This window comes from Oryzias latipes, chromosome 8 (assembly GCF_053564925.1).
Source record: "Oryzias latipes strain Hd-rR chromosome 8, Olatipes_Hd-rR_3.1".
In the NCBI taxonomy this organism is placed as follows: Eukaryota; Metazoa; Chordata; class Actinopteri; order Beloniformes; family Adrianichthyidae; genus Oryzias; species Oryzias latipes.
The window spans coordinates 5,631,108-5,658,908 of NC_136244.1; the positions used below are offsets into that span (position 1 = coordinate 5,631,108).

A 27,801-nucleotide genomic window follows, 5' to 3' on the forward strand; every position below is an offset into this window, starting at 1 on the left:
GATTAAAAAAAATTGAGAAATCACTTTGTAAAAGTATTCTTTACTGGGAGAGTTCATTACCATTTAGTGTAAACTGGTAAATAATGGATCTGAAGGATGGGATTGTGCAACAACTGTCACTGAGCAGCAGTTATTACTAATAACTGTGTTACGGCTGTGGCTGTATTTGGTGTAGTTTGTTCTCTTTGTTCTGTGGTTTGTGTATTTAAATTCAGAGTGGGACTTCTGTGGGTTTTTTGGGTTTGTATGTCTGATTATTTTCAGGTGTGCTGGAAAGGGCGTGGCCTCCCATTGGACCAGAGCTGGTGGAGGCAGCCTTAAAAGCACCATTTGGACCTCCAGCCTGTGAGAAGGGAGCCTTGCTGCAACAGTCTCCACTGCAGCTTGGCCCTCTTCTCCATTTTGTTTTTGATCTCACCACCTGTTTAGTTGTGTTGCACTTTAGTGTTTTGTATTATTTCTTCTGTGTAGTTTATGGTGTTGTGCCCACTCTGTTTAGTCCTTTGCTTTATAATTTTGTTGAAGTGAAGCTGTAGGGGTGAACTGCCATTTTCTTTAGTACATGTTTTCTCCTGTTTTTGTTAGTCTAGGGAGGTTAGTGTTTGTCATTGAGTTCCCTTTTTCTTTCATTTACAGGTAAGATTACATGTTTCAGTTAAGTGGGGTTTTGTTTGTTATTTTGGCCTTGGTTCACCCTGAAGCCTTTTTGCTTTACTTGTAGTTGTTGGTGGTTGTTTATTTGTAAATAAATTTGTGTCATTTTTGTATATTGACATTCGTCTGGTGTTTTAGTTAAATTATCAGCCAAATCTGAACTTTTTGTGTTATGCCCCCCTAGGGGGCGTAACACTATGTTTTCAATTTCATAATAAGAATAAAGTGTCTAACAGAACATAAACTAATTTTTTCTACTTCTTGAAACATCGGTGTAACCTTTTTCTCTTGAAGCTACAGAAATATCATTGAAGTATTGATTTATAAACAGCTGCCTGTGACTGAGAAACAAAGGAGCGCTTTGGATAACTCCTGGGAGTTTTTCTGCTCTCAGAGATAATTGTAAAAAGGGCTTGATTCCAACAGATTATTTATTGTTGTCAGTCCATAATGAAACCGAGCCAGAAGAAACTTGCCAGAACAGCCCACACTTAGCCTGAACTGCCATGACGTCATGTGGTCTCACATTTGGCACAGTCCCACCCACTCAGGTCTTCCCACATGCAGCAGAAATGCAGCACTGACCAGATACTGTGTTTGTTTGAGTTTATGGAACGCTGTTGACATTTTTACTCACAGACCAAGTAGAGAATCAATGACATTTGATCAGTGAATTCCAACAAACCGACCACAACACTGACTGTTTTTTTTTTAAAGAAACCACTGAACATTTAGTTTAAAATAGTTATTGTTTTTATTGTAAATATGCTTGTTTTTATTGTCTAATAAAAAAACACATTTTGACAGACATTAATCATAAATAACATATTCAAACTAAATCTACACTTTATCCATTTTTTTTAACATCTTTAAATTGTGATTTTTGCATCAGGGAATCTAACATTTATTAATTTCTTAAGTTCTAATATGTTAAATCTATCAAAAATGAAATCAGACAAAACAACTAATTGAAAAAATTAAAGGTATTAATATCAGAAGAACTTTTCTCTGTCAATCAAATAAAAATAATTCTGTGATTCGTGCGCCCTCTGCAGGACATTTACTGCAATTGCTTCCTTTAGCGGAAACCACGTGATTAGGGTCCCACACATGCTTCCTTTGGCAGCTGGCATGGTTTCTACTCGCTAATGTCTGTTTATTTTTCTCAATAATTATCCTTTTTCCATTTTTAAAATGTCAGGCAAACGGGAACTAAAAATTAACACAAAGTTTGCTCAGAAATATGACAAATACCGACAGAAAGAAGAGCTGCAGAAACGTAAGTGTCTACCAGCTAGCTAACATGCTAACGACCCAGCGATGAGAAGTAGCTTTAAGTTGTTTTTCAGGCTGCTGCCGCTTAAGAGACATCTTTTTGTTTTGTATTTTACAGTTAAGGCCCGATTTTGGGACAGAAACAACGGGAGAGACTCGGACTCTTCGGGGTCCAGCTCAGACGACAGTGAAGTGGTTAGCACATGAGGTCTTCTAGACTAGCTGAGTTAAAACGCACTGACTGAGCTAAAGTTGTGTCCCGCAGGAGCTGGATCCCACCGTCGAGAGGGACTTCTACAGGATCCTGTCGCTGCTGAAGAAAAAAGACCCGAAGATCTACGAGAAAGACGCCAAGTTCTACTCTGAAAGTGGTTGTTTACATGTTTGCAGCAGCTAGCTTCTCGTGGCTTTTCTGCCCCTTCGTGAAACGTTTGTTCCTCTTTATTCAGACACTTCTCACAGCGATGAGAAGCCTTCAACCTCGAAGAAAGCTGCAGTGAAACCCATGTTCCTCAAGGACTATGAGCGGGCAGTCATCCTGGAGAAGGAGGGGTGAGGTCCTGTTCAAGAAACAGCATCTTTTCATTAAAATAACACTACAGAAACCTTTAGTCTGATTGTAAACATGAAGTACTGCACACAACTCTGCAGTGTTGGGATTTTAATAGTGAAACGTAAATAATGTTTCTATACACAAAATTAAATGTAAATGGTAAATGTCGTATACTTGTACAGCGCTTTTCTACCTTCCTCGAAGGCCTAAAGCGCTTTACAGTCACACACACATTCACACACTGGTGGCGGCTCCGCTGGCGAACACTGGCGCCAACCTTCCACCAGAGGCAAGGTGGGGTTCAGTGTTTTGCCCAAGGACAGGCAAGGTGGGAATTGAACCTGCAATCTTCCGCCCTACCCCTGCATCACTTTGTAAATGTATTCTTTATTGGGAGAGTTCATTACCATTTAGTGTAAACTGGTAAATAAAGGATCTGAAGGATGGGATTGTGCAACAACTGTCACTGAGCAGCAGTTAATAACAGACCATCTTCCACAACAGGAAGTGTGTGTATCTTGTAGGGAAGGCAAAAAAAAAAACACCCACAGACACACATGAGACCATGCTGCAAGTTAGCTTAAGTCTTGCTAACACTAACACACTTCTGAATGCTGCATTTACCCTTAACAACATTTTTCACACAATTGGCAAAAACAAAAAAGGCGTGAGAAGAGTTTTAAGTTATGAACATTGTTTTTCTATGTTTTAAACTTTAAACTCTCTTTTCAGTCAAACTAGTGCGAGTAACGTCTACGGCTTACCTACTCTCTGAAGTTCTCATGGGGGACTGAGGAGAATGCCTCGAAAGAACAGGAAGTAAGCGAACCATCAAAATAAAAGTCTCCGCTTAAAACATTCGCATGCAAATAACAAATTAAAGATAAAAAAGCAATTTTGGTGAAATCAACACAACAAACATCACATGGCCTACACTAAGGACTTTTTGATCGATGCAGTTGGACACAGTGACATGACGGAATGTTAAATAAATACTTATCCATTTTTTTCCTGACTGTTGTGGTGAAGCTGAACTGTACACTAAAAAAAAGTGATTCTGGCCTCTAGTAAATGCTTCAAATATCTTTTTAGTTCATTTTAATTATTTTAATCACATTTTTTGGTTATGCCTAATTATTTTAAGTAAGTCAAACATATTTTTTATTTTTGAAACTGTGGAATGACGAGTGGCAATAGTTCGGTGGTTAGCAGCAGACACTTTTTATTAACACTCTCCAGGCACGCACATCCAACTCGACTCCCCTAGATCGCACTGTCGTAAATCGCACTGTCGCACAGTGTCGTGAACAAGCAATTCTGAGCTGCATCATTCATTACATGACAGAAACAACGTTTATTAAATTGGTAAATATAACTTAAAAAAATTATGTTCATCCAACTTTCAATGACGTCATCTAAGTTGCGCATGCGCACACCATGCACCCGCCATTTTAAGATCAGAAGCGCGTGCCTTAGTATCACTGCAGACAGAAGAGGGAGCGGGTTGATCGAAGTTGCCTGGGTTTGGTAGGTAACGTTTTCAACCCTTTTTTTTTTGTCTTTTTACTTGACTTCAATCTTTTAAAATTGTTTGACATTGGTCCACAAAGTTACTTGCCTTAACAATGCCTCGTGGTTTTGTTTTAGCCAGCAAATTAGTCATTTTGCATCATGCTTGAGTATAGCTAAGCTAGCTTGTTTTTCAGACTAATCCGTAGAGCAGAGCTAGATGCCGCGTTTTTGACACTATAGTGATACTTTATCACCGCAAATGTAAAGGCAGGTCTCTTATAGCAGTAGGGCGGTTGACCGGGGCACAATCTGCCCCCCCCCTCCCCTGATATAATTACGCTCTCTGTAGAAAAACGCTGGGTCTTGGTTGTCCTGTGTTTCATTGGGAAGGACCAAGACAATCTTGAAGCGATTACTTCAGTCCTCTTTCACTGCTTCTCGGCTGACATCCTGAGAAGAAAAAAACTGTAATTAGAAATAATTAAGAATAGATTCCAAGAAAAACAAACGGCCAAGAGAGTAAAAAATGTTAAAAGTATACTTAATTTAGTTTCATTTAAACAATATTCATATGACAATGTTTTTTTTTTTCATGTCACACAACATTGTTCACAGGGGCTGACCCTGAGACAAAAACTTGTTTGGGGGCCATGCACGCCAAGAGTCAACACCCACAACCGTGGCCTGGGCACATAGTGGTGCAGAGCCCTCCAGTCACCAGGCTGGAGCTGTCAATGGGACAGCAACTGTGATGGTAAACCAGAACTATTCCCAGTGTGAAAGGAAAAACACTGGAGCCAAAAAAAAAAAACGAAAAAAAAAACTGAGGGATCAAATCAGGGGGTAAAAAAGGTATAACTGAAATAGAATTATGCTCCTAAAATAACAGTAATAATTCATCAACAGCTAAAGATAAATTAAAAAGGGTAAGAGAATAAAATGCATAAGAAATCAGTTAAAAACTTAATAGAAAAAATATGCACCTATTTTCTCTTTAAAAAAATCACGTGTAAAGAATATTTTACCTTCAATAAAATATCACAAGTAAAAACCATATTACAAGGCTAGTCAATCATTGAAATATGGTGATGATGATCATAAGATACCTCATACTCTTTGATCATCTTCACTTCTCCACATCCATCTCATGTTGTGGCACCTGAAACATACCAATTAAAAATTAAAAATGAAACCAAACGACCACCCAACCAAATCTTGTGACAAATTGAACCTAATCATTTGGTCTTACGTTGTCAGCTGGGGGTGGGGGTCCAGATTAGCAGTCAGAATGTGCCATGCTCTTGAAAAACAAAGGTTGTTTTTCAACTCCTTATTAACTCATGGATGTAGATTGATATTTATTTATTTTTTATTACATATATTACAAATGATGTGAACAGTTTTTTGTAATATTACCTGTATGGCCAGGTGTCCTGTAGTTGTACAAAGTAGTTGCTTATGGGCATTCAAAGTCTGATGCGCCTTCGGTTCTGACTTCCTGTTAGACTCTAAAAGGAGAACAGAAATATGACAAGCGGCAAAGACTCTCTTAACATGCATATGATTACTATGGCGCCATGGTCAAAAAACCGAAAGTTACTTGAGCGACGCTGACCCTAACTAACAAATTTATTTGAGAAATTTTAAATAATTCATATTATCCTTCCCCGTTAAAAAGAAAATGTATTTTGCAGAATTACAGCACCACAGAAGCTAGAAGGATACGAACATTCTGTCATATCCTATCCCTCACAAAGCTAAAGAAGTGACCTTTAAAATATTGAATGATATTTACCCTTCCAATCATTTTCTACATACCCGCTTTAACTGGTATAGAGATCTTTGTGTCTTTTGTGGAATTAATGTAGAAACTGTGGAACATATTTTCTTTGAATGTTTGCATGAAAAAAACCTTTTGGTCTTCCTTTGATAATTGACTCAAATAAAAATAAAAAATCATCATTAACCCTTTAAATTGGATTACAATTAAAATTCGATAACAATTTATTGAGAAAAATGTGGATTTTCTGGTTAATGTACTCATTATGATTTCTAAACATTTTATACATACTTGTACATTCTTAAAGGTGAAACATCACATTAATGCATTATTGGACCGTCTCAAATTATTCTTTAAATCTATACATAACATGAATCATAAGAATGGCCAAACATTGTGCAATTTATTTGCTCTATTTAAGCTTGTGTATTAATAGCCACTTATTTTTACTTATATTTTTTTATTTATTATTTTTTTTGTATATTTGTTTTCGTGTCTACCTTTATCTTATCATTTTGTTGTTGTCATTGAAAGACACGCCGTGATTGTTTATTGAATTTTTGCTTCAACAATAAAAAAAATACTCCTTAGTTAACAAAGTCACTGCACACAAGTAACAACTGTAGAACATTAACAGTTTGAACCGTTAGGAACCTTAGATCTCGTGCACGCGCGCACGCTCACACACACATACACACACACAGTTTAGTTTACTCACGGTACGGAACCCCAAAATCAAAAAAAGAAAAAACGTTGCAGGCCTGTTGTTTCTTTTGCAAAACATTGAGTGCGTTGAAATAATCCAGTCGGATCATCCAGGGAGAACAGAAAAAGCGACTACTTCGCCTCAATGTCATCCATCGTGATGCACACTAGGCTAGCTTACGGTGGCCCTGAAGTGCAAATCACATCAACCAATCACTCAACACAAAAGCATTCATTTAAAAAAAGAAAAACAAAATAAACATTGTAGAAATCAACACAAAAGTTTCAGAAACCAAAATGTAAAAAAAAAAAAAAACACAATTCCAGGCAGAAACAATAAAACATATTGAGAAGAAAATGTTTCAGACAAAAAAAAGTAGTTTCCAGAATTCATAAATAAAATGTTTAATTAAGAAACCCAAAAAGATGAGCACTATCACAGATTGGATGATGACGTTTGCACACCTTTCAACAGGAAGTTATCTGGCATGGCAATATCTTTTGTCAGAAGGTACATTTTACAGCTTCGGGCCACGGTCACTGCAAAAGTTCAGTGATTAGTAAAGCTTTCCCTCTTTTTCAAAAGTCATCATCCAATCAATGATGTCAATATTTCATTTCATTTTTTGTTAGTTGGTTTGGGTTTCTGGAAAAGACTGCAAATGTTTTAATTGTTTGTTTGTTTTAATTTCTGAAAGGTCATGTTTTTGTATTATTTGCTGCAGTCTCTCTGAGGTCCACTGGCCGGTGTGTTTAGCGCTTTGTGATGAGGTGTGAAGAATCCCTGATGGCGTTCTGCTCTGAATGCACACCTTTGAGGAGTGGTGTTATGGATGGAGATGATTTCCTCCACCACACACCTCACCATCACACATAGAGCTGGTTAGGATGCTTGTCTGTATGTGGTGAGAGCTGGAGGAGGCAGATACAGCTGCTGCTGCAACGTCTTAACAGAGTTTCAGTGATGTTCACTCCCTCCGTGAAGCTCCTCAGCAGCCTTGTGGATGTAAAGAGGAGCAGGGTTGTTTTCCCAGCTCCTTAATGCCTAAATACTAAATGGTGTCTTTACAACAATCAATTTATTATTTGTATAGCACTTATAAAAGCAGAGGCAACCAAAGGACTTAACATAAAATCAGAAACAATATGATACAATAAAGAAACAACAGTAATAAGAATAATAAAATTAAGAAGCTGGCGCCCTAAATCCGCTCACTGGAGTTTAAAAGCTGAGTAAAACGATGAGTTTCTAAAAGTGTCTGTCAGTCAGTCCAGTTTTTCTCAGTCGACCGGATGGTCGTCGTCGCTCATGCAGCTTGTCCCAGTTCTGTGATGAAGGAGGCGGTTGTTATTCTTCAAGGTGAACAGAGGTCAATGCACAGTTCTGAGAATGATGAACCGGGTGGGTTTATCTGTCAGATTGCGATGATGGGAGTGATGAGGCCTCCTGCCCTCTCATCACCTGCAGCTCTGCATCCTTCCAGTGCAACAACAGCATCTGCATCCCTCGCCAGTGGGCCTGTGACGGTTACGACTGCCTTGATGGCTCAGACGAGTGGCCCCAGAGCTGCCACGCCGAATCCCCCGTGACGCTCGCCTCTCATCAGTGCCACTCGATGGAGTTCCACTGTGGCAGCGGAGAGTGCATCCACGGCAGCTGGAAGTGTGATGGAGATGCTGACTGCTTGGATGGATCTGATGAAGCTGGCTGCAGTGAGTTTGTGGTTCCAAACGTCATGTCCTGCATTTCTTCACTGCCCCTTTACTTACTACAGTCGCTTTGCCCTTAGCTCGCTCCACCTGCTGTCCAGATGAGTTTGAATGTGGCGACGGAACCTGCATCCACGGCAGTCGCCAGTGCAACCAGCAGTACGACTGCAGAGACACGACTGACGAATCCGGCTGTGTCAACGGTAAGAGGACCCTCCCACGCTCCATAGTCCCACTGAAAAGCTGTACCTTTTTCACTCATCATTTCATTTGGCTTGCACAGTGACCCGCTGTGAGGGCCCGGACAAGTTCAAGTGCCGCAGTGGGGAGTGCATAACCATGGAGAGAGTGTGTGACAGCAAACGGGACTGCAGGGATTGGTCAGATGAGCCTCTTCGGGAATGTGGTGGGTGCAGCTTTTCACAACTTTCTGGTTAATTACTAGTTTATGCATTTACCTCGGGTCCTGCGTGTCCTTAGAGTTGTAATTATGTCCTCATAAAAAGGTCTCTTCTTTTGCTTTGCAGGCTCCAACGAATGTCTTTACAACAATGGCGGCTGCTCTCACATTTGCAATGACCTGAAAATCGGCCATGAGTGCTTGTGTCCCACTGGATATAGCCTCAGAGACAAAAGACGGTGCGAAGGTGAGCCCATGCCCTGGCGTCTGCTTTATGTCGTCATTTTAAAATGAACTTTACTCATTTTTGAAATAATGTACAAATCTTTAGTTACTCTGCTGTTAACCGTCAATCCCTCAGTGTTCTTTCTCATTAACAGTTAACTCACAACTGAGCTGAAGTGACAAGAAATACATTTTTAAAAATGTCTCCCTTCATCAGATATTGATGAGTGCGCCAGTCCAGACACCTGCAGCCAGACCTGCATTAACACGATGGGCAGCTACAAATGTGAATGTGAGGAGGGATACCAGGTTGACCCAGTAACCAAAGCATGCAAATCTATTGGTAAGCATCCGGACTCTGCCCTCTTATTCTGCCAACTTTAACAGAAAAATATCAAGTAAATTGCTTTTACACAGAAATGGAGAAAGAGTCAGGGATGTTATTAGCGTGAGAAAAATGTGTTATAATTCACACGTTTGTGCCTGATCTAATCTACTTTTGGCACTTTTAAAGTTCAATTTTGGCCCTGGTCGACAAACACAGCAAGTCCGTTTGATACAAAAGGATCCATTTGATTGATTTGTAGTCAATATCAATAAACACTGTTTGCTCCACTGAAAGTTACTTATTGACCGTAGCAGGTGAATTAGTCCCTTTTTTGGTTCGATATTATGTCAATGATCACTACAGATGAGGATCAACATCTTATATTTTAATGTTTTTTTTTTTTTTTTTACTAAACCCCTTGAAGTTAGTTAGCATAGTCCGCTACAACAGATGTGTTATTCACATTTTCAACATTTTAGGTAGCAACAAAAATATCAAATTCAGAGTTTGAGTAACTTCATCCCTCTAATGTCCAAGATTTGAGCCCTTTGGAATGTTTCTCTTTAGTTATTGTCAAAGGTCAAAGTTCATATCAAAATGACTCTTGTACTTGGTAATTTGTACTGTATTTGTATCAAAACTCCTATCTGTAAATGAGAACTGGAGCGAGCGAGTGTGACGTCCCCCAAAGAATATGCTTTAACGAAGTGAAGTCAATTCAGTCACTATTTATTTATGATATGTGTATGGTTCCAGTGTTAAGTCCTCAGTTTTGACGCTCCTGCAGCTCTCCTCGTTATCCAACGATCCAATAAAAATCCACAGTTCAAAAGTAAAAGAGAAAAATCTTTAATTCCTTTTCTTCAGGTTGAAAAATGAACAATAATCCACAGTGAACTTAAGGGAAAAACTGAATAAATATAAAGAAAATATGCAAATTAACGAGAAGAACTTAGCGAGGTCAAAAAACTGTTGGACTCCATTCCAAAATTGAGACTGACATGCATCTGCTGCATGATCACCAGTGAACCCCGGAGTGAACCCCCCCCATTTTTGCAGTTAACAGGTGTGTTTATAACATTTGAGTGTGAGGCCCCGCCCCTTTGAGATTTGTATTCTCTGTACCTTACTGTAATGATAAACCTCCAGTAGCTTGTTACTTTATGATGTCTCATGGTTTTACCCCCCTCCCCCCTCCTATGATCACCCTCCTATCCCCCTCTTTCTAACATCCCTCACTCTTCTTCCCTTCTTTCCTTTTCCGGTCCAACACAAAAGAATGTCAAAAATAGTTAAAATGAATAAAGTCTGGCCTCGATTACAAAAGGTATTTACAAAAGACATACCTCTGGTTTATCAGATGATTCATAACCCCTGTTGTAAAAGTAAAATATGTCCAACACAAGAGGCCTTCAGCTCTCATCTGTCTGCCCAGCTGTTGGACAGGACAAGTTTAAAAAAAAAATAAAAAAATAGTGAACTTTTTGGACGTCCACAACCCTACCGTTTGAAAAGGGCTACACAAACTCTCTCTATCAAATGTGTTGAATTTTGGGCATGGAGGCTAGCAGGCACCACATATTTTTATTGAGCCATTTAATGTTTTTTTACTTTTAGTTTAGTTTATTACTTGAATAACTTGCAATACGGAAAAAATAGCATGAAAAAAGAACATAGGGTGATCAAGAACATGTTAAAAAAGGTAGCAGAGCAAGAAGGGTTATTCTGACCAATAGAATGACTGAGTGACAGCTGTTTATTTCTCTATAGAAGTACTTCCTGTTTGGAACACCGGGGGGAGGGGTCACCTAGTCCAGTTCTCATATAGAGTCAATGATCCAAACCCAGTCTTATGATTGTTGTAATACAGTTTTTTTGCATATCTTTGAACCAGAAACATGGAGGTATGATAGCACAAAACCATCCAATCCTAAGGACCTGATGCACTCCTGTGATGTCTGCTGATTGTTACAGAAAATATGGGTTTTGAGTCTGAAATGGACTGCTTCATGTGGAGATTACTTTTTGCACACAACCAGGTTCTCTGTGCTCAAAATTGAGGGTCAAATCTGGTTCTTACCCTTTAATACCAGAGCTGTCACAGGCGACAGGAAAATAAACACACGCTCTTTGACCTATCGTGGCTCTTCAACCGTTTACGCAATTAATGTAATTCTAACAGATTCTGTTCAGCACAGAGAGAAGCGAGGCATGCTTCTCTCTGTGCTATTTTCAGCTGATTAACGTTGATTGCGTAAACTCTTCACTAATGCTCCACATATCAGTGCAGAGATGCTTTTCTGCGCTGGAATTACGTTACTATGCAAACAGTAGAACTACTGTTTGCATAGTAACGTTCAATTAAAAGAACGTCTACAGTTTTGTATAAGCTCAGGTGTTAAACGGTTAAAAAGCCCAAAGCCACAATTTCCAGCACCAGTTATTCCACAAGGAACTGTAGTTTACAAATTTCCACCCAGTTTACTGTCTAGTTGCAAGTTTTAAGACACAAGTCTTAGCTGTTTTATACTTTGTCAGTTGTGTTGACCAAAGCTAAACTCACCAACCCTTTTTGATTTCATATGATTACTTTGATACTTTTTTCCAGAAATATTCTAATTGATGCTATTTGTGAAACCGTCCCACCTCTGTTCTGTGATTTTGCAGGTACAATAGCCTACCTCTTCTTCACCAATCGTCATGAAGTGAGAAAGATGACTCTTGACAAAAGCGAGTACACTCGAGTAATTCCCCGCCTAAAGAATGTGGTGGCGCTGGACATTGACGTAGCCACTAAAGAGATCTACTGGTCAGACATTTCTCTGAAGAAAATCTACAGGTGAGTCTGACTAAAACCAGAACGGAAAGGATGTTGGTTTCATTCCCTGACGTTTGACACCATTTTGGATGTTTCACGCAGAACAAACATAGACTCAGCTGACGACTCGACTCAGCACCAAACCATCATCGACAGCGACGTTGATGCCCCTGAAGGAATCGCCTACGACTGGGTCCATAAAAACCTCTATTGGACTGACAGTATTCGTAGCACTATCTCTGTGGCAACCGCTGATGGCAGCCATCGCAAAACTCTCTTCCACCAAGGCTTGTCGAAGCCTCGGGCGATAGTGGTCGACCCCCATAGCAAGTGAGATGATGGTTTCATTTACATGTGTTTCTCATGGTTCAAACTTTTGGTTTTACTGCCATTTTTCAACATTTCACAGCTTTCTTTACTGGACTGATTGGGGAAATCCGGCTAAGATCGAGAAGGGAGGTCTCAATGGTGTGTTTGTACTTCTTCATGATGCTCTCTGTGCTTTAAATGGACCTCTGAGACTATCACAGAGCAGGTGCATTGATATGGAGACTTGAATAGGTGGATTCTATTTATCCTCATTGGTCATTTAGGTCAAACATTGGATCATTCAGAGATCCTCACTGAACACCTGGAGAGACTTTGCTGCACTGAATGTAAAAGGAGCTAAATTATTTTGCCCAATATTTAATTTTTTTATTTGTTAAACAAGTTTTAAATATCCAATAAATTTTATTACACTTCATAATTGTGTCCCACTTGATGTTGATTCTTCACAAAAAATGTCAGCTTTATATTTTTGTGTTTGAAGCCTGAAATGTGGCAAAAGGTTGCAAAGTTCAAGGGGGCCAAATACTTTTGCTGGCACTGTACATGATCTCCTCCTCAGCAGACAGTTAGTCCCTCACGTCCTCACTCCATTAATGCCTCTGTGCTGCCTAAGAATTAAAGAGGAAAACACATAAGTGCTACAAGCCCTGGACATCCATGCAAATTACAAAGAGAAAACTTCCTGGCTTTGCTGGGCTATACCTTCCAGAAGCAGGGAGGAGATGCTCTCAAACAACATTTCAAGGACCCCCAGCACTGCTGGACTTCACCAATCACAGTATGGTCAGCAGCATGACATAAAGCCTTTTTTTTTATCATGGCACCAAAATCTGCAATTCATCACACGTATGTTGATGAAACAGCTGGTACTTGTTTTCCTGAGGCTCAGATAAAGTCCTTCAATGTCCTTCAAGGTCATTATGATTGATCCTTGTGGGAACAGATCCCTTTATCTACAATGCTGCTCATTTCTTTACCTGGGAGTATCATTTTGGTAATGTCTGGTCCAACTTTTCTGGCTTCCGCTTGTTCCAATCAACGGCCTGAACGGTGAGAATGTCTGTGCTAAATGCAAGGATCAAAATGGATTAAATGAGCAAAAAAACTAAACAAAAAGATGCATCATCTATAAGTATTTACCAGCTTTTGACACACTTGTACTCGGAACATGTGTCTGCTGAAGAGAGGAAGCTGTTCACTTGGTTCAGTCCCTTTCCCTACTGTTGTCCCTTCTTGATGACATCCTCATGTGGCAGACAGAGCTGTGGGTGGTAGTTTGTCCCTCATGGTGTTCCATAGGTTAATATTCATGGCCAGCACCTGTCTGTTGAGCTGTGATTGGCTCACAAGGCTGATAAATAGCAGCTGTGGGAGTTCCATCTGGATTCTGGTTTCCTGGTTTGGCCTTGGTGGGTGAGCTTGACATGTGGACCTTTATACTAAAGCTTTTAATCATTTGAGTCCTTTTACTAGGGATGGGAATAGAAGCCCCATGAAGCTCTCATGGGGCTTCGTGTAAATGTGCCAGAAAAATGAATGAAGCATTTGGGGCTTCGAAACCACACAGAACAGCGGCAACTGGTGGCAGACAGGACGTATATCATCTACTCCACTAAGTTCCTTGCCCTTGTAACACTTCAGTGTGGAAATAAAACAAAGACAATGTTTGAAGATTTGTGAAGTGCTTGTGTTACATTGTGAATGCTATGTATAAAGTGAGAATGAGTGATTGTGAACCAGGGTCTAACATGAATGGGTGGGATACATGTTATAGATTTTTATTTAAAAACAGAATTTTCTCCACTGTGCTGGGCTTCAGCCTGTTTCGTCTTTGGCTGACGATTTCGCCAGCCTTGGAGAACATCCTCTCACAAGGCACAGATGAAGCTGGTGTGCATAAAATCTTCATTGCCAGCTTGTAGAGATGTGGGTATAAAACCTTGTGGGTAACCCAGTATCTCAGTGGGTCCTGAGTCCTTGGGATGTGAGGTTCCTTTAAGTACCTAGAAGGACATTAATAGCCTATTGTCATGCACCAGTCTAAAATGAGCAGAAGTTATGATGAGGATTCTAATCTTTACTGTACCTCTGAACCTCCACTGTTGCACTGGCAGTTGTGCTGGTCACCTGCTGTTGAACCCCCACATGCCTGTCCAGCAGGGCCCAGAGACCATCTTCCTGCTGACTTGAAGGACCTTCTCTAGGTGGCGACTGTGGCTGTGCCTCTGGAAGTAGCACCTGCATTGTTGCAGCACACTCTTTAGTGAGTCGCTCTATGGCCGTGTGGGCAGAGCCTTGGCTGCAGAACCCCAGCTCTTTAAACCTTGGGTCCAACAAGGTTGCCATTGACAGAGCAGTGACCTTCTCCAGAGCTGAAAACCTCTCATGGAGATTGTTCTTCAAGTTAGTGGCCAGTTTTTCACCAAGTGGGTGTGTGATCTGACCACACCTGCTTGAGATGTAATGTTTCAGCATTTTGACCATGGGAATGACTTTGGATGCTGACACTCGTTTTTCTGTCGAAAGCTCAACTGTGGCCTCTTGAAACGGTGAAAGAACGCTCAAGCAGTGGTGTATGGCCTGGTAGTCCTCTGAGGTGAGTGGAGGAAGGTCTGTATGGAGGGTGGCCAGAGCTGCCCCCAGTGGCTCTCTCTCCTTAAACAGCCTTTCCAACATATTAAATGTGCTGTTCCATCTCGTTTCCACCTAAGATAAGACAGCAAGCACGTTTTAAAGGAGAGAAGAAAGTAACACAATAAACAACTGCAAAAACATGTAAAATCTTAGATAAAAAAAAAAAAGAAAATGTTTCACCTCTTGTATTAATTTGTGCTCTGGCCTGGCCAGCTGTCGCTGCATCTCTGACAGCTTCTCCTTCGCTGTGGTGCTGGATTTAAAAAGACAGACAATCCTACGCCCCTTACTTCGGATATCCTCTAGTTCAGGGGTTTGGGCGAGGGACTTTTTCACCACCAAATTAAGCATATGTGCAAAACACATTATGTGCCGAAGCAGTAATATATTAGCACATGCAACCATGTTGGGAGCACAGTCTGTAACCAGGCCTGTCACCTGGAAGAAAGATTACATGTTCACAAATCATGTATATTAGGTAGTGGGAGGCCATATTGATGAATGATCTTGTACTTTATTGATCTGGCTCGCACCTTCCCTTTAATTCCCCATTCTTCCATGAGAAGATTTTTGGCCTCAGCCAAGTGAGCTGCAGTGTGGGTTTGGGGAAACTTCAGAACCCCCAATACCACAGAGGCCAGCTCCACCTAGAATGAACAAAATCAAACTGAGATACATAAACCAAAGCATTGCACAAAGCAGGGGATACCTACCTCCTCGGTGATAAAATGACATGTTACAGCCAAGTAAGCGTCCATGTTAATGGATGTCCACATGTCTGCTGTAAGGCTGACAGCAGAGGCCCTGCTAACCACATCTAAGGCCTTCTCCTTTTTGGCTTTGTACTTCTCCTCCACCATTGTTTTTGTAGGATGGGTCCAAAAGGTTGACAAAAGCCTAATAGTGACAAAAAAATACAGCTTATTATGTACACAAAAACATAAATAATGTAAATGCTATATAATATTAGCCACCTTACCTTGAAGCCTTTGTCTTCAACAATTGAAAATGGTTGTGCATCCATTACAATCATATCCACCAATGCAGAATCAAGTTCTTGCTTTCTTGACACTGCAAAATATACATATGAAGATAAAAAAAAAGAATTACTTGTAGAAGCTGAGCCTCAAACCCACAACCTCAGCATTCACATGTCACTGATCTTTCCACTGAGCTGTCCGTTTTAGTTCTTATTTAGAGTGCCATTAGTTGGATATATTCTTATTACCAATATGAGGTGGATTGAAGGCTTGATTTGCAGACTGCGGAGTTTCAACATGAGGAACGGAGCGGAGATGTCGCATCATGGAGGATGTACTGTCATTAAATGCAAATTCATGTTTGCAAATCAAACATTGCACCTAAAAAAGAAATGGAAAGAATAAAAATGATTCCTTTCAACTGACAGACATACCTATAAAACTGACATAATCAGCAATGGCTACTAATAAAATAACGTTAATAGTGTATTACCTTATTTGGAGAAATCAAGTTGAAATGATCCCAAGCCACAGAACGTTTTTTACCGGGTGCCATGATGTTGATTCTTACGATACACGGGAAACAACAGAACTGGTCGGGAAACGTTGTTTGGGATTCATCTGTATTTATAGACAACAGCGCGCCCTTCTGATCAAACACACCTGAGATCTGAAACCTGGTTCAGGTGAATGATGCATTTGGCGCGTCATACGTCATCAATCACTTGATCTGCGCTGGTTGACACACGCTTCGAAACATTGTGCCGAAACACTCTGTTTCATGACGGTGAACCGCGCGCCGAAGCCCAATGTCAAACGGGCCATCCCTACTCACTGGGGTTCATCTAATTGTGTAAGAAAAATGAACCACCCATTCAGGGCTTTGAAACCACACAGAACAGCGGCATCTGGTGGCGGACTGGATGTATATCGACATATGTTTCAACAAAGCTCCTTGTAACACTTCAATGTGGAAATAATGATGAAAAAATGTAAAACAGAACAATTTTGTTAATGATGATAAAAAACATGTAAAACAACACAAAGTGTGACGCTTTCTGTGAGAAGTGCTTGACACAGCAAAATACATATCACTTGAAGAAAAAAATGCATGCAAAAAGGATTTGTACAGTGCCAGACTCAAACCTAGAACCTTTTGATATAAATGCCATTAAGTATTCCACTAAGCTATCTCTAATCACAAGAAAATGAGATGCCTTTTTTATAAACAACGTTCATGATGTAGTGTTTTATTAGGAAAGGCCGAGTTGAAATGATCCTGAGCCACAGAACGTTTTTAATAGGAGCCATGGTAAAGTGCAATGAACTGAAGCTGATTCCAATACAGGGGAAACGATGGAACTGGCCGGGAAACGTTCAGGATTCATTTTGCATTTCTAGAGAATAGCGCGCCCAACTATTCAAAACAATAGTGAGATCTGAAGGGTATGGAAGCAAATGTGTAGCATTAATAAAAAGAAAAGCAAAACCAGAAATGCTTTTTCATTTTCAAAATGAAGCTGCATTTTCTGACTCAAAATTAAAACGAAAAAGCAATCCACCAAAATGCTTTTTCATTTCCTTCCTCAACACTGCTTATTCTGTCACTTTATTAAAAATAAAATGAAAATGGTATTTGACGTTTCATTTTCAAAATGTTCTCTGATAAATGTGTAGCATAATTCATTTAGAAATGTCTAATTTGACAATTACAATGAGTCAGAAAATGCAGCTTCATTTTGAAAATGAAAAAGCATTTTTGGTTTTGACTTTTCTTTTTATTTATGCTACACAATCGCTTCCATAGAAGCGTGGTTTGACCAAACGAAGCATTTGGCGCATCATACGTCATCAACCATGTGATCTGCACTAGTTGACACACGCCCCGAAACATTGTGCCGAAACACTCTGTTTCGTGAAGGTGAAACGCACGCCGAAGCAACGTGTCAAACGGGCCATCCCTACCTTTTACTAAAGTTTTTAAGAATTTAAGTTTGCAACATTTTAAATACTATTTATATTATACGGGCGACAGTGGCTCAGGTGGTTGAGCGAGTCGTCCAATGATCGAAGGGTTGGCGGTTCAATCCCCGCTCCCAACAGCCAAAATGTTGTTGTGTCCTTGGGCAAAACACTTCACCCTCCTTGGCTCCAGTGTGGCTCCACTGGTGTGTGCATGTGTGCGAATGATCCTGGTGATGGTCAGAGGGGCCATAGGCGCGAAATGGCAGCCACGCCTCTGTCAGTCTGCCCCAGGGCAGCTGTGGCTACATCAGTAGCTACCATCACCAAGTATGAATGAGGAGTGAATGGACACAATGTAAGCGCTTTGAGTGTCTTGAAAAGCACAGATAAATCCAATCCATTATTATTATTATTAACAGGTGGGGGCATTAGAGGTAACATAACGGTTTGTAAACATTTTTCTTATTTTTCTTTTTCCGGCAGAGTTGCCACTGCTGTTTTGCTTAGTCTTTTTAGTCGTTGTTTTTAATGTATTAATCAAGCTTAACCCCCTTGCTTTTATCCATTTTTAAACTATTTTGTGCTCATGGACCTGGCTGGAGGTGGCTGCCTCCTCTCTTTATCCTTACGGTAGCTGGTGGGTGCCATATGTAGTATTGTGTAAGGGGGACCCCTGTTTTCGGCCCATAAATTAGTTGTGTCCTGCTCAGGTTCACCTCTTCTGTTTTGTATTTTTCTTTTAATCACTGTTTGTGTTGTGTTTTTGTGTGTATTGGGGCCCTGAGCAGGTACTCCTCAGGGTTGGACATCTCCCTTGGCATCGTCTGATTGGCTACCCACCGGTGCAGTGGGGCTGAGGTGATCCTGGAGGCAGCCGCCCTTATGCAGTGCTGTAGTGCGGTCCAACTGTCCGCGTTTATTTTAACTCTCTCTTTTATGGAACTTGTGTCAAGTTTTTAATAAATTGTATATTTTTAACCACTATCAAATCCAGTCTCCATTGGGGTGCAAATGTAAGAGGGCATTCGGTCACACACCTATACAGTGATAATAAAGGCATTCTATTATAGATTCGTTCCTAAAAACTTTTCCTCTAATTTAATTATCCAAGTAGACCCAATAAAACAAATATCTTATTGTGTGGATCTTCCCACTTCTTCAGGAAGGCTTTGATGGTCCTCACAGCCCTTTCTGCTTCCGCGTTGCTTTGAGGGTAGTGGGGACTCAAGGCCACATGGCGGAAATCATAATCCTTTGCAAACACTGCAAACTGAGCTGCTGAAAACTCATAAAATTATTATTAAAACTATTATTAAAATTATTATCAAATCATTAAAATAATTAAAAATGACACTCGTATCAAATAAATATTAATATTAAGCTGCAAAAGTGCAAAAACATGTGATCAACTGCAAACATGTGATCAACTATAAAAAAACGTACTTTTTTTTTAAATACAAAAAGATAAGTTAGTAATAAAGTACACATCAAAACAAATAACCGTTCATGAACAAAAACAAATGAAAAACAGCAACAACTTGAACAAAAGAATTTTAATAAATGATTGAAAAAAAGAATTATTAAAATATTATATTTAATAAAATAATTAACCCAGAAAGGGACAAAACGGATATGAAGAATGTATCAATGAATAAGTTTATATTCAAGACATATTCTAAACAAATTAATAATTACCTGAAAAGAGAAAGAAGGAAAACGAGACGAGCTGTTTCCCCATTGAAAGCATTTACTCGAAAGAGTGAAACAAGCCGCGTTCGCCCCCTAGTGGTCATTCTATGCATAAACAATCAATAACTGAATAGTGGATGGAGGATTAAAGACAGAAAACATTCATAGGCAAATGGAGTGATTTTTCCCGTGATATTAACCTAATAGGTACCACAAAATTAACACAACAAATATTACATGGGCTACATTAAGGACTTTTTGATCGATGCAGTTGGACACAGTGACATGACGGAATGGTAAATAAATACTTTTCCATCCGTTTTCCTGACTGATGTGGTGAAACTGAACTATACACTTAAAAAAAGTGATTCTGGCCTCCAGTAAATGCTTCAAATATCTTTTTAGTTTATTTTAATTATTTTAATCACATTTTTTGGTTACACCTAATTAATTTAAGTAAGTCAAACATATTTCTTTTTGAAACAACGTTATTAAATTGGTAAATATAACTTAAAAAAAATTATGTTCATCCAACCAGCAATGACGTCATCTAAGTTGCGCATGCGCACACCATGCGCCCGCCATTTTAAGGTCAGAAGCGCGTGCTTCACTTTCACTGCAGACAGAAGAGGGAGCGGGTTGATCGAAGTTGCCTGGGTTTGGTAAGTAACGTTTTCAATTGTTTTTGTCTTTTTACTTGACTTTAATCTTTTAAAATTGTTTGACATTGGTCCAGAAAGTCACTTGCCTTAACAATGCCTCGTGGTTTTGTTTTTAGCCAGCTAATTAGTCATTTTGCGTCATGCTTGACTATAGCTAAGCTTTAGCTAGCTTGTTTTTCAGACTAGTCCGTAGAGCAGAGCTAGATGCCGCGTTTTTGACACTATAGTGATACTTTATCACCGCAAATGTAAAGGCAGGTCTCTTATAGCAGTAGGGCGGTTGACGGGGCACAATCTGCGCCCCCCCCCCCCCTCTCTTCTCGCTGGTTTCTTTAAACGAATACGCCACTGTGCGCTCGGGTGCTGCATAGTGAGGATATAATTACGCTCTCTGTAGAAAAACCCTGAAGGAAAGCAAGCGGGGGTGGGGGTGAGTTTCAGTAACTTACAGCCGCAGACGACGTGAACAGGTGTGGGATATTATTGCTGATGACTGACCCATACACAGGGTCTTGGTTGTCCTGTGTTTCATTGGGAAGGACCAAGATAATCTTGAAGCGATTAGTTCAGTCCTCTTTCACTGCTTCTCGGCTGACATCCTGAGAAGAAAAAAACTGTAATTAGAAATAATAAAGAATAGATTTCAAGAAAAACAAACGGCCAAGAGAGTAAAAAATGTTAAAAGTATACTTAATTTAGTTTCATTTAAACAATATTCAGGTGACAATGTTTTTTTTTTTATTTAGTGTCACACAACATTGTTCACAGGGGCTGACCCTGAGACAAAGACATGTTTGGGGGCCATGCACGCCAAGAGTCAACACCCACAACCATGGCCTGGGCACATAGTGGTGCAGAGCCCTCCAGTCACCAGGCTGGAGCTGTCAATGGGACAGCAACTGTGATGGTAAACCAGAACTATTCCCAGTGTGAAAGGTCCCGATGGGAGGAAAAACACTGGAGCCAAAAAAAAAAAAAACTGAGGGATCAAATCAGGGGAAAAAAGGTATAACTGAAATAAAATTATGCTCCTAAAATAACAGTAATAATTCATCAACAGCTAAAGATAATTTAAAAAGGGTAAGAGAATAAAATGCATATAAGAAATCAGTTAAAAACCTAATAGAAAAAATATGCACCTATTTTCTCTTTTAAAAAAATCATGTGTAAAGAATATTTTACCTTCAATAAAATATCACAAGTAAAAACCATATTACAAGGCTAGTCAATCATTGAAATATGGTGATGATGATCATAAGATACCTCATACTCTTTGATCATCTTCACTTCTCCACATCCATCTCATGTTGTGGCACCTGAAACATACCAATTAAAAATTTAAAATAAAACCAAACGACCACCCAACCAAATCTTGTGACAAATTGAACCTAATCATTTGGTCTTACGTTGTCAGCTGGGGGTGGGGGTCCAGATTAGCAGTCAGAATGTGCCATGCTCTTGAAAAACAAAGGTTGTTTTTCAACTCCTTATTAACTCATGGATGTAGATTGATATTTATTTATTTTTTATTACATATATTAAAAATGATGTGAACAGTTTTTTGTAATATTACCTGTATGGCCAGGTGTCCTGTAGTTTTTCAAAGTAGTTGCTTATGGTCATTCAAAGTCTGCTGCGCCTTCGGTTCTGACTTCCTGTTAGACTCTATAAGGAGAACTGAAATATGACAAGCAGCAAAGACTCTCTTAACATGCATATGATTACTATGGCGCCATGGTCAAAAAACCGAAAGTTACTTGAGCGACGCTGACCCGCCCGCACATTCCGCAGACGTCTGGGGTTTACCGTGTCAGCTCGGTGTTTCATTTGAAACGGGTTATTCAGTAAAAATGTTTTCATTTTGCAGGAAATACGAAGATGACGACGACAGCGATGAAGAGGAAGCTGCAAAGACAAGACAGGTTTGACTTGAAGTGTTTGGATTCAGGAGTTGGAGAGTAAAGAGGTAAATAAATATTTCTCTGCCCCTCTTTCGCAGAGAGCGGCTTCTCCAAGCTACATCCAGGAGCAGCGGGAGCCAAAGGCCAGGTGAGCTGAAAGCTTCTACAGGCGTCCAGCGCTCCTGCTCACTCTTTATTGACAGAAGTCCACCTCTGAACGCAGCTTCCGCAAGTTTGTTGAGGACAGCGATGATGAGGATGACGATGAGGAAGGAGGAACGTCGACGCTGCTGACAAGGAGGATGAAGACGCAGGAGGAGAAGGTCGGATGGGAAGCCCCGTCTGTGAACGTCTCCCTGTGGCTGAAACAAAACCGAGCTGCGTTTGTTTCAGGATGAAGAGGAGGCGGACTTTGTGGAGTGGCTGACAGGTTAGACGGAGCTGGAGGGGGGAGAGGAGGTGAAGGACATGGTGAGTTTGATCAGGATGAAGAAACGCGTGGAGGACTCTGACAATCCAGCTCATGTTTGTGCTTTTTCTGTGGAGACAGAAGTACTTAAGAGACTACTGGAACAACCCGCAGCTGGAGGAGAAGGAGCGCTTCCTCCGAGACTATGTGCTTAACAAGGGCTACCTGAACGAAGAGGATGATGATGAAGAGCGGTGTGTTCCACAGAAGAGCTCCTCTGTTTCGTTTTAGTTGGAGAAATGTCCGAACTTTTGGATTTTTCCTTTTTTTTAAATGATGTAATCTGGATGCTTTCAGGATCCCGACCTACGATGAGGTGGTTCAGGAGGACGTGGACGACTCTGAGGAGGAGGGCGAGTCTTTTCTGGAACGCCAGGAAGACTTTGAGAGAAGCTACAACTTCCGCTTCGAAGAGCCCGACTCGGAACGCGTGAAGACCTATCCTCGGAACATCGCCACGTCCGTGCGCTCCAAGGACGACTCCAGGAAGCGCAAGAGAGAGGAAGTGAAAGAGAGGAAGCAAAAGGTTTGGAAGCGAGTCGATGGGAGTCTTTTCCAGAGTTGAAACCAAACCTCCTGGCTGATGGTGTTGGTTGCAAGAGAAGGAGCAGAAGCGCGAGCAGCTGAAGCAGCTGAAGAGGAACGAGATCATGGAGAAGCTGAAGCAGCTGCAGGAGCTGACGGGAAACGAGCAGCTGGCTTTCAGCCAGGAGGACCTGGAGGGAGACTTTGATCCGAAGCATCACGATCGGCTCATGCAGGTGAGCGGATGAGTCGATTGGAACCCCAATCCCTCTGTTAGCCTTTCAGTTACTGTAGAGTCTATTTGCAGAAATTCTTTGGCGATGAATACTACGGCGAGGAGGAAGAGAAGCCACAGTTTGAGGATGATGATGAAATGGAAGGTAAACCAATGCAAGATCAGCATGCTGGAATTAGAGGTTCCTGCTGTGCTTGTGTGTCTTTCCATAGTTTTACTGCTGTTTTACAGTCAAATGTGTCTGATTTATTCTAGTTTGTGATTCAGATTAAAGAAAATCTTTGTTTCTCACGTAAAAAAAAAAAACAATTCTAAATCGGATTCATGTTTTGTTTTTACCTCAGATCGCTGGAATTGGGACACTTGGACTGGAGAAGACCAAGAAGAGGACTATGCAGAGGAAGACTACAACGGGGAGGCGTCTGGACCTCACTGTGATGACGAAGACTTCATTGTGAGTCAGCGGTTCTCATGAATGCAGAGATGGGTTGGCAGTGGTGTTTCATGTTCATGATGTGGTGCTAAACCTCTCTAGATGGATGCAGACTATGACCCCAGCCAACACTCTGCATCCAAGAAGATTAAGAAGAAGGAGAGGAAGAAGAAGATGAAGAAGGAGGATCTGCCATTGATGGGCAAAAAGAGGAAGAAGTCCCACTTTGCAGATGTGGTGACTCAGAAGAAGCCGGTGTTTGATCCCAGTGAGTACGGCTCCTGCTGGAGTCTGCCGTCGTGTCCTTCCTGCTTTGACCTTTGTGTTTCTGCAGAGGAGAAGACCTTTGAGCAGTACCTGGATGAGTACTACAAACTGGACTACGAGGACATCATCGACGATCTTCCCTGCAGGTTTCGCTACAGACAGGTGGTCCCCAACGACTTTGGTCTGACCACAGAGGAGGTGAGAACCGCAGCTCCATCTGCTCCACGTGAAGGGTTCTGCTGAGGTTCTGGTCCTGCACAGTCTATGAAAGGATGGTGTGACATCTTAGAATTCATTATTTTAATTGTAGTAGCATAAAAAGCAGCTAGCAGCGTACATTTGTGTCACTGACATTACGCAGCAGTAGCTTGATTTAGTTTTTAATCTAAATCATTGGCTCATTTCTCTAAACATCACTCGGTAAAATTAGAAAAATCCTTTTTTCAGCTTTTATTTCTCTGATATATTTTCTGTTCTTCCTGTTAAAAAACGTTAAGTTTTATTTTGAAAGGATTATTGTTGATGTGTGATAACAGAGGATTCTCTGGCACCGCGATGTTGGTCCGTCTCGACATTCACACCAAACGTCAACCAAGTCAGTTCACCAAACAACCACTAGAGGGCTAATATCATTGACTGAATATGAAAACTGACTTAAGAAACTCCCCATTCCAAACACGAAGTACCTGCTGAAGCCAAAATCCAATTTTTTTTAACTCGTTCTTAATAATCCCTTTTTTTTAATTTTATTTCTTTTTTGCAAGTTTTTTAGGTTCTAAACTGGCCAATCAGATGGCTCAGGAAGAGCATGTGATCGTGCATCGAACGTGTGATTGACAGATTCTCCTGAGCCCGCTTTCAAGTGGTAGTGGTGTGGATTTCCAAGAAGCTCACTCCTGAGTGGTTGCCGTAGAAACAAGGAATGACTCAGACCAATCACTGCTTACTGATGTTGTCTGACTCCCACATGGCGGCGTCTATATCACAAAAAAATGGCGACTGAACTTCAATTTCTATGGACGCCATCACTCCGGTTCTCTTAGACAGTCGGTGGTTGAAACACCAGAAGACTTTAATGTGATTGAAACTTTGCTGGAGGAAAGTTCTGTCTTATTTTATATTTCACTCGACAAAATTCAACACAAATGGATATTTTCATTTACAGGGAAGGGTCTGTTATGCCCCCCTTTGTGTCTAGATTCATACCCGACAATATAATCCAGACTTTTTCTGCTTATTTACCAATTTTTGAAAAACAGTTAGTTTACTGACATCCTATCATATCAAGAAAAGCTGCATCCCATTAGGTAGTTTCTAAAAAAAAAAAAAAACATGGACCACTGATGTTCCAGCTGTGCTGAAATTGTCCATAAAGGTTTGGGTTTTTTGTCCAACGTCGCTGCCATGATGAGCTGTGAGGGCTGATCTGGTATTGCTTCCCTCCGGGGAGAGCTCTGACCAGGGAATGATCTCCCTTTAATCTTCTCTCTGAGCTGCAGCCGTTCTGCAGCCGCTGCAGGTTTGAAGTGGACTTTGATGAATAATAAAGTGCTGCTGCTTCTTCTTCTTTTTGCAGATTTTAAGCGCAAACGACAAAGAGCTGAACCGCTGGTGCTCCCTGAAGAAGACCTGCATGTTCAGGTGCGGATCTCAGTTGTTGACTCTGTTGGTCCGAAAACTTTTTCCACAGTTTCTTTTCTTCTTCAGGTCGGAAAAGGAGGAATTGAGCGACTTGAAAAATTATAAAATCAAAGCAGGAAATGAAAGAAAGAAGAAGGAAATCCTGAGTTCAGTTTATACAGAGTGAGTCAAATTTGCTATACTTTTGTGAAAATCCTTCCCACTTGTTGTATTTATTCTATTTTTGTATCAAATCCATTTTTAGACAAGATGAAGATGCGGAGGACGCCAAGACGAAGGTGGGGAAGAAGCGAAGAGATCGCCTGATGAACGCAGAACACGGAAATGCAGAAGACGACTCTGCTAAGGAGGCGTTGGAGAGCCTTCAGCAGGAAGAGGACGGCGCAGAGGAGGAGGAGGAGGAGATCCTCATACCTAAGAAAAAGATAAAGACGGAAGCACAAGAGGAGGCGGATCAACCGACCCAAGCGAGAAACAGAACTGACAGGCCAAAATGGTCCGGGAAGAAGCAGAAGCGCTCAGGCCGCCGCCTCCTGTCTGCAGGCGTGGGGGTGAGGATCGGCGGGCGGGAGTTCAGTCGGCAGCGGCTGAAGGCTTACGGCCTGAACCCCAAAAGACTGTACTTCAGACAGCTGGGCCGGCAGAGACGGAAAACCCAGGAGAAGAAACTGAAGCAGAAACACAAAGAGTGAACTCAGACGTCTGCGCACATCCAGCTTTTAGAAACATCCGCTTCATGTTTTTGTTTTGCTGTTTTTTCCCTTTGGAGTTTTAACTCAATGAAACTGTTGTGTCATAAAGACAAAATGATCATATACCTCTGATAAAACGGAACAAGAAAAACGTTTGTTTCCTTCACTTCTTCCTGTTGTGGAAACGCAAACATCTGCAGAGTTCAAACCACAACGATTTAGTCTTTACCTCTGGAAACACGGGAAACTTTCTGACACCACTATGCAGCTAAAAATAACCCCCGCCTGCCTTATGTGGGTGATTTTATTTTTATTTTTTTCCACGTTTTTCAAGAATATAAAAAGGAAACCACATCAAAACAGTGTTTGTGTGAATCTGTGACCCTGTGTGGCCTCACACGTCTACCGTCTTCACTACAGTTTAGCAAACAGGTCAAACTTTCCCTATAGGCAGACGGCTTTGACCTACATTTGGGGGAAATGAAGCCACATGTATGGTTGATTTACGCTTGAGGTTTTCCATGTTTCCACATTTAAATTTCATGAAAAGTAAAATATTTTTTTGTTCCTATATTTCTCTGTAATAGTTGTACTTTTGAAAAGATTTTTTGTTTCCACCTTAAATGGCGGAAACGAGCAAATTCAAAAATACAATTGTGGAGAAGTAGTGAAGCTGAGTGTCTGAAGGTTTGGGGAATGTGCTACCCACACTGTCCACCACAAACCCACGTTATTCTAAATGTGGAACAATGATAAACAGGTTTAAAGTGTAAGTCAGGAGGGATTGTTGCAACAAGAACAAAAAAGATACATCAAGGACACATTGCCTTACTTTTAGTTGCAATTTTAGACACTGTTTAGTATTATTCATGGTACTAAATGAGATCAGAGAACAGTTTTGAAATAAAAATTTCCCAAAGCCCCATTGAGATTTTGTTGGCAAACTTTTCCCAATTTCATTTTCAACTCTGACAATTTCAAAACTGTGACTTTTGCTATTATTTTTGTAGTACGAATTTTACTCTTAAGTTGTTGCAGCGCGCGCCCTGCATTGCAATTTCCCTCTAGAACGGCAGGGGGCGGTGTAGGCGCTGCTTTGATGAAACCACCATAGAAGAAGAGAAGAACGGGCGCGCGGCACTGGGGGTCTGAATTTGAATCGCGGAAGAAAAACAAGCGGTTTGTTTTTACAGTTTTTCATTTAAGAAATACACAGTTTTTTTTATCATCAGCACCGAATTTTGGTTGACCAGAAGTGTTAATATCCTTAGTGAGTTTTGTTTTTATAAATATAACCGATTGGAATAATAACTTTTCTTTTTAGCTCGAGATAAACAAAGAAAGTTAACGTCTAAGTCTAGTAAGTCAAGTGTGTTTACTACAGCTAAAAGTTGAGTAAAGTAAACATTAACTGTGTC

General features: G+C 40.7%; 3 protein-coding genes, 1 long non-coding RNA gene, 1 other non-coding gene and 1 pseudogene across 14 annotated transcripts in view; 4 read left to right on the plus strand and 2 right to left on the minus strand.

The window, feature by feature from the left end:
• The window catches only part of LOC101156979 (protein KRI1 homolog), a 95,283-nt gene extending 68,749 nt beyond the window's left edge, over positions 1-26,534 (plus strand). For all 4 annotated transcript variants that reach the window (XM_078951234.1, XM_078951235.1, XM_078951240.1 and 1 more), the window contains 5 exons: positions 23,886-24,051; positions 24,118-24,248; positions 25,627-25,691; positions 25,758-25,853; positions 25,936-26,534. In XM_078951234.1, coding sequence (XP_078807360.1) covers positions 23,886-24,051; positions 24,118-24,248; positions 25,627-25,691; positions 25,758-25,853; positions 25,936-26,383 — 906 coding nt within the window. In that variant the 3' untranslated portion in view covers positions 26,384-26,534. The remainder of the gene's footprint in view (positions 1-23,885; positions 24,052-24,117; positions 24,249-25,626; positions 25,692-25,757; positions 25,854-25,935) is intronic.
• Positions 1,724-12,705, plus strand: LOC111947820 (low-density lipoprotein receptor). Of its 3 annotated transcripts, none has more exons than XM_078951249.1 (12): positions 1,724-1,933; positions 2,048-2,124; positions 2,195-2,297; positions 2,379-2,481; positions 7,948-8,192; positions 8,270-8,392; positions 8,473-8,595; positions 8,717-8,836; positions 9,032-9,157; positions 11,819-11,981; positions 12,063-12,290; positions 12,370-12,705. In XM_078951249.1, exons 1-12 carry the CDS (start codon positions 1,849-1,851, stop codon positions 12,515-12,517), a joined length of 1,644 nt encoding a protein of 547 aa, XP_078807375.1. In that variant the 5' UTR covers positions 1,724-1,848; the 3' UTR covers positions 12,518-12,705. The 3 variants fall into 3 exon arrangements, with proteins under 3 accessions (XP_078807375.1, XP_078807374.1, XP_023813804.2); XM_078951248.1 differs by having other exon boundaries at positions 1,725-1,933; positions 11,810-11,981; XM_023958036.2 differs by lacking the exons at positions 1,724-1,933; positions 2,048-2,124; positions 2,195-2,297 and having other exon boundaries at positions 2,339-4,009; positions 11,810-11,981.
• Positions 2,564-7,647, minus strand: LOC110015517 (uncharacterized). Its single transcript, XR_013657674.1, has 4 exons — positions 5,411-7,647; positions 5,244-5,294; positions 5,101-5,153; positions 2,564-4,444 (listed from the first exon to the last, which is right to left on the minus strand). It is a non-coding gene; the product is annotated as an uncharacterized LOC110015517 (long non-coding RNA).
• Positions 14,053-22,162, minus strand: LOC111947819 (E3 SUMO-protein ligase ZBED1-like). Of its 4 annotated transcripts, none has more exons than XM_078951251.1 (12): positions 22,027-22,162; positions 21,794-21,885; positions 21,627-21,677; positions 21,484-21,536; positions 20,670-20,819; positions 16,153-16,525; positions 15,904-15,995; positions 15,638-15,821; positions 15,458-15,571; positions 15,105-15,362; positions 14,377-14,996; positions 14,053-14,293 (listed from the first exon to the last, which is right to left on the minus strand). In XM_078951251.1, the coding sequence occupies exons 7-12, from the start codon at positions 15,942-15,944 to the stop codon at positions 14,059-14,061; spliced, it is 1,452 nt and encodes a 483-aa protein (XP_078807377.1). In that variant the 5' UTR covers positions 15,945-15,995; positions 16,153-16,525; positions 20,670-20,819; positions 21,484-21,536; positions 21,627-21,677; positions 21,794-21,885; positions 22,027-22,162; the 3' UTR covers positions 14,053-14,058. The 4 variants fall into 4 exon arrangements, with proteins under 4 accessions (XP_078807377.1, XP_078807376.1, XP_078807378.1 ...); XM_078951250.1 differs by having other exon boundaries at positions 21,978-22,141; XM_078951252.1 differs by having other exon boundaries at positions 16,153-16,285; positions 16,398-16,525; positions 21,794-22,141.
• Positions 19,568-23,231, plus strand: LOC144994232 (protein KRI1 homolog; annotated as a pseudogene). The gene is made up of 7 exons (XR_013657666.1): positions 19,568-20,220; positions 22,088-22,142; positions 22,220-22,269; positions 22,345-22,444; positions 22,515-22,592; positions 22,672-22,784; positions 22,888-23,231. The product of XR_013657666.1 is annotated as a protein KRI1 homolog (transcript).
• Positions 25,450-25,546, plus strand: LOC111947843 (Z30 small nucleolar RNA). The gene has a single exon (XR_002873793.1). It is a non-coding gene; the product is annotated as a Z30 small nucleolar RNA (small nucleolar RNA).
• Positions 26,535-27,801: the final 1,267 nt, after the last annotated feature.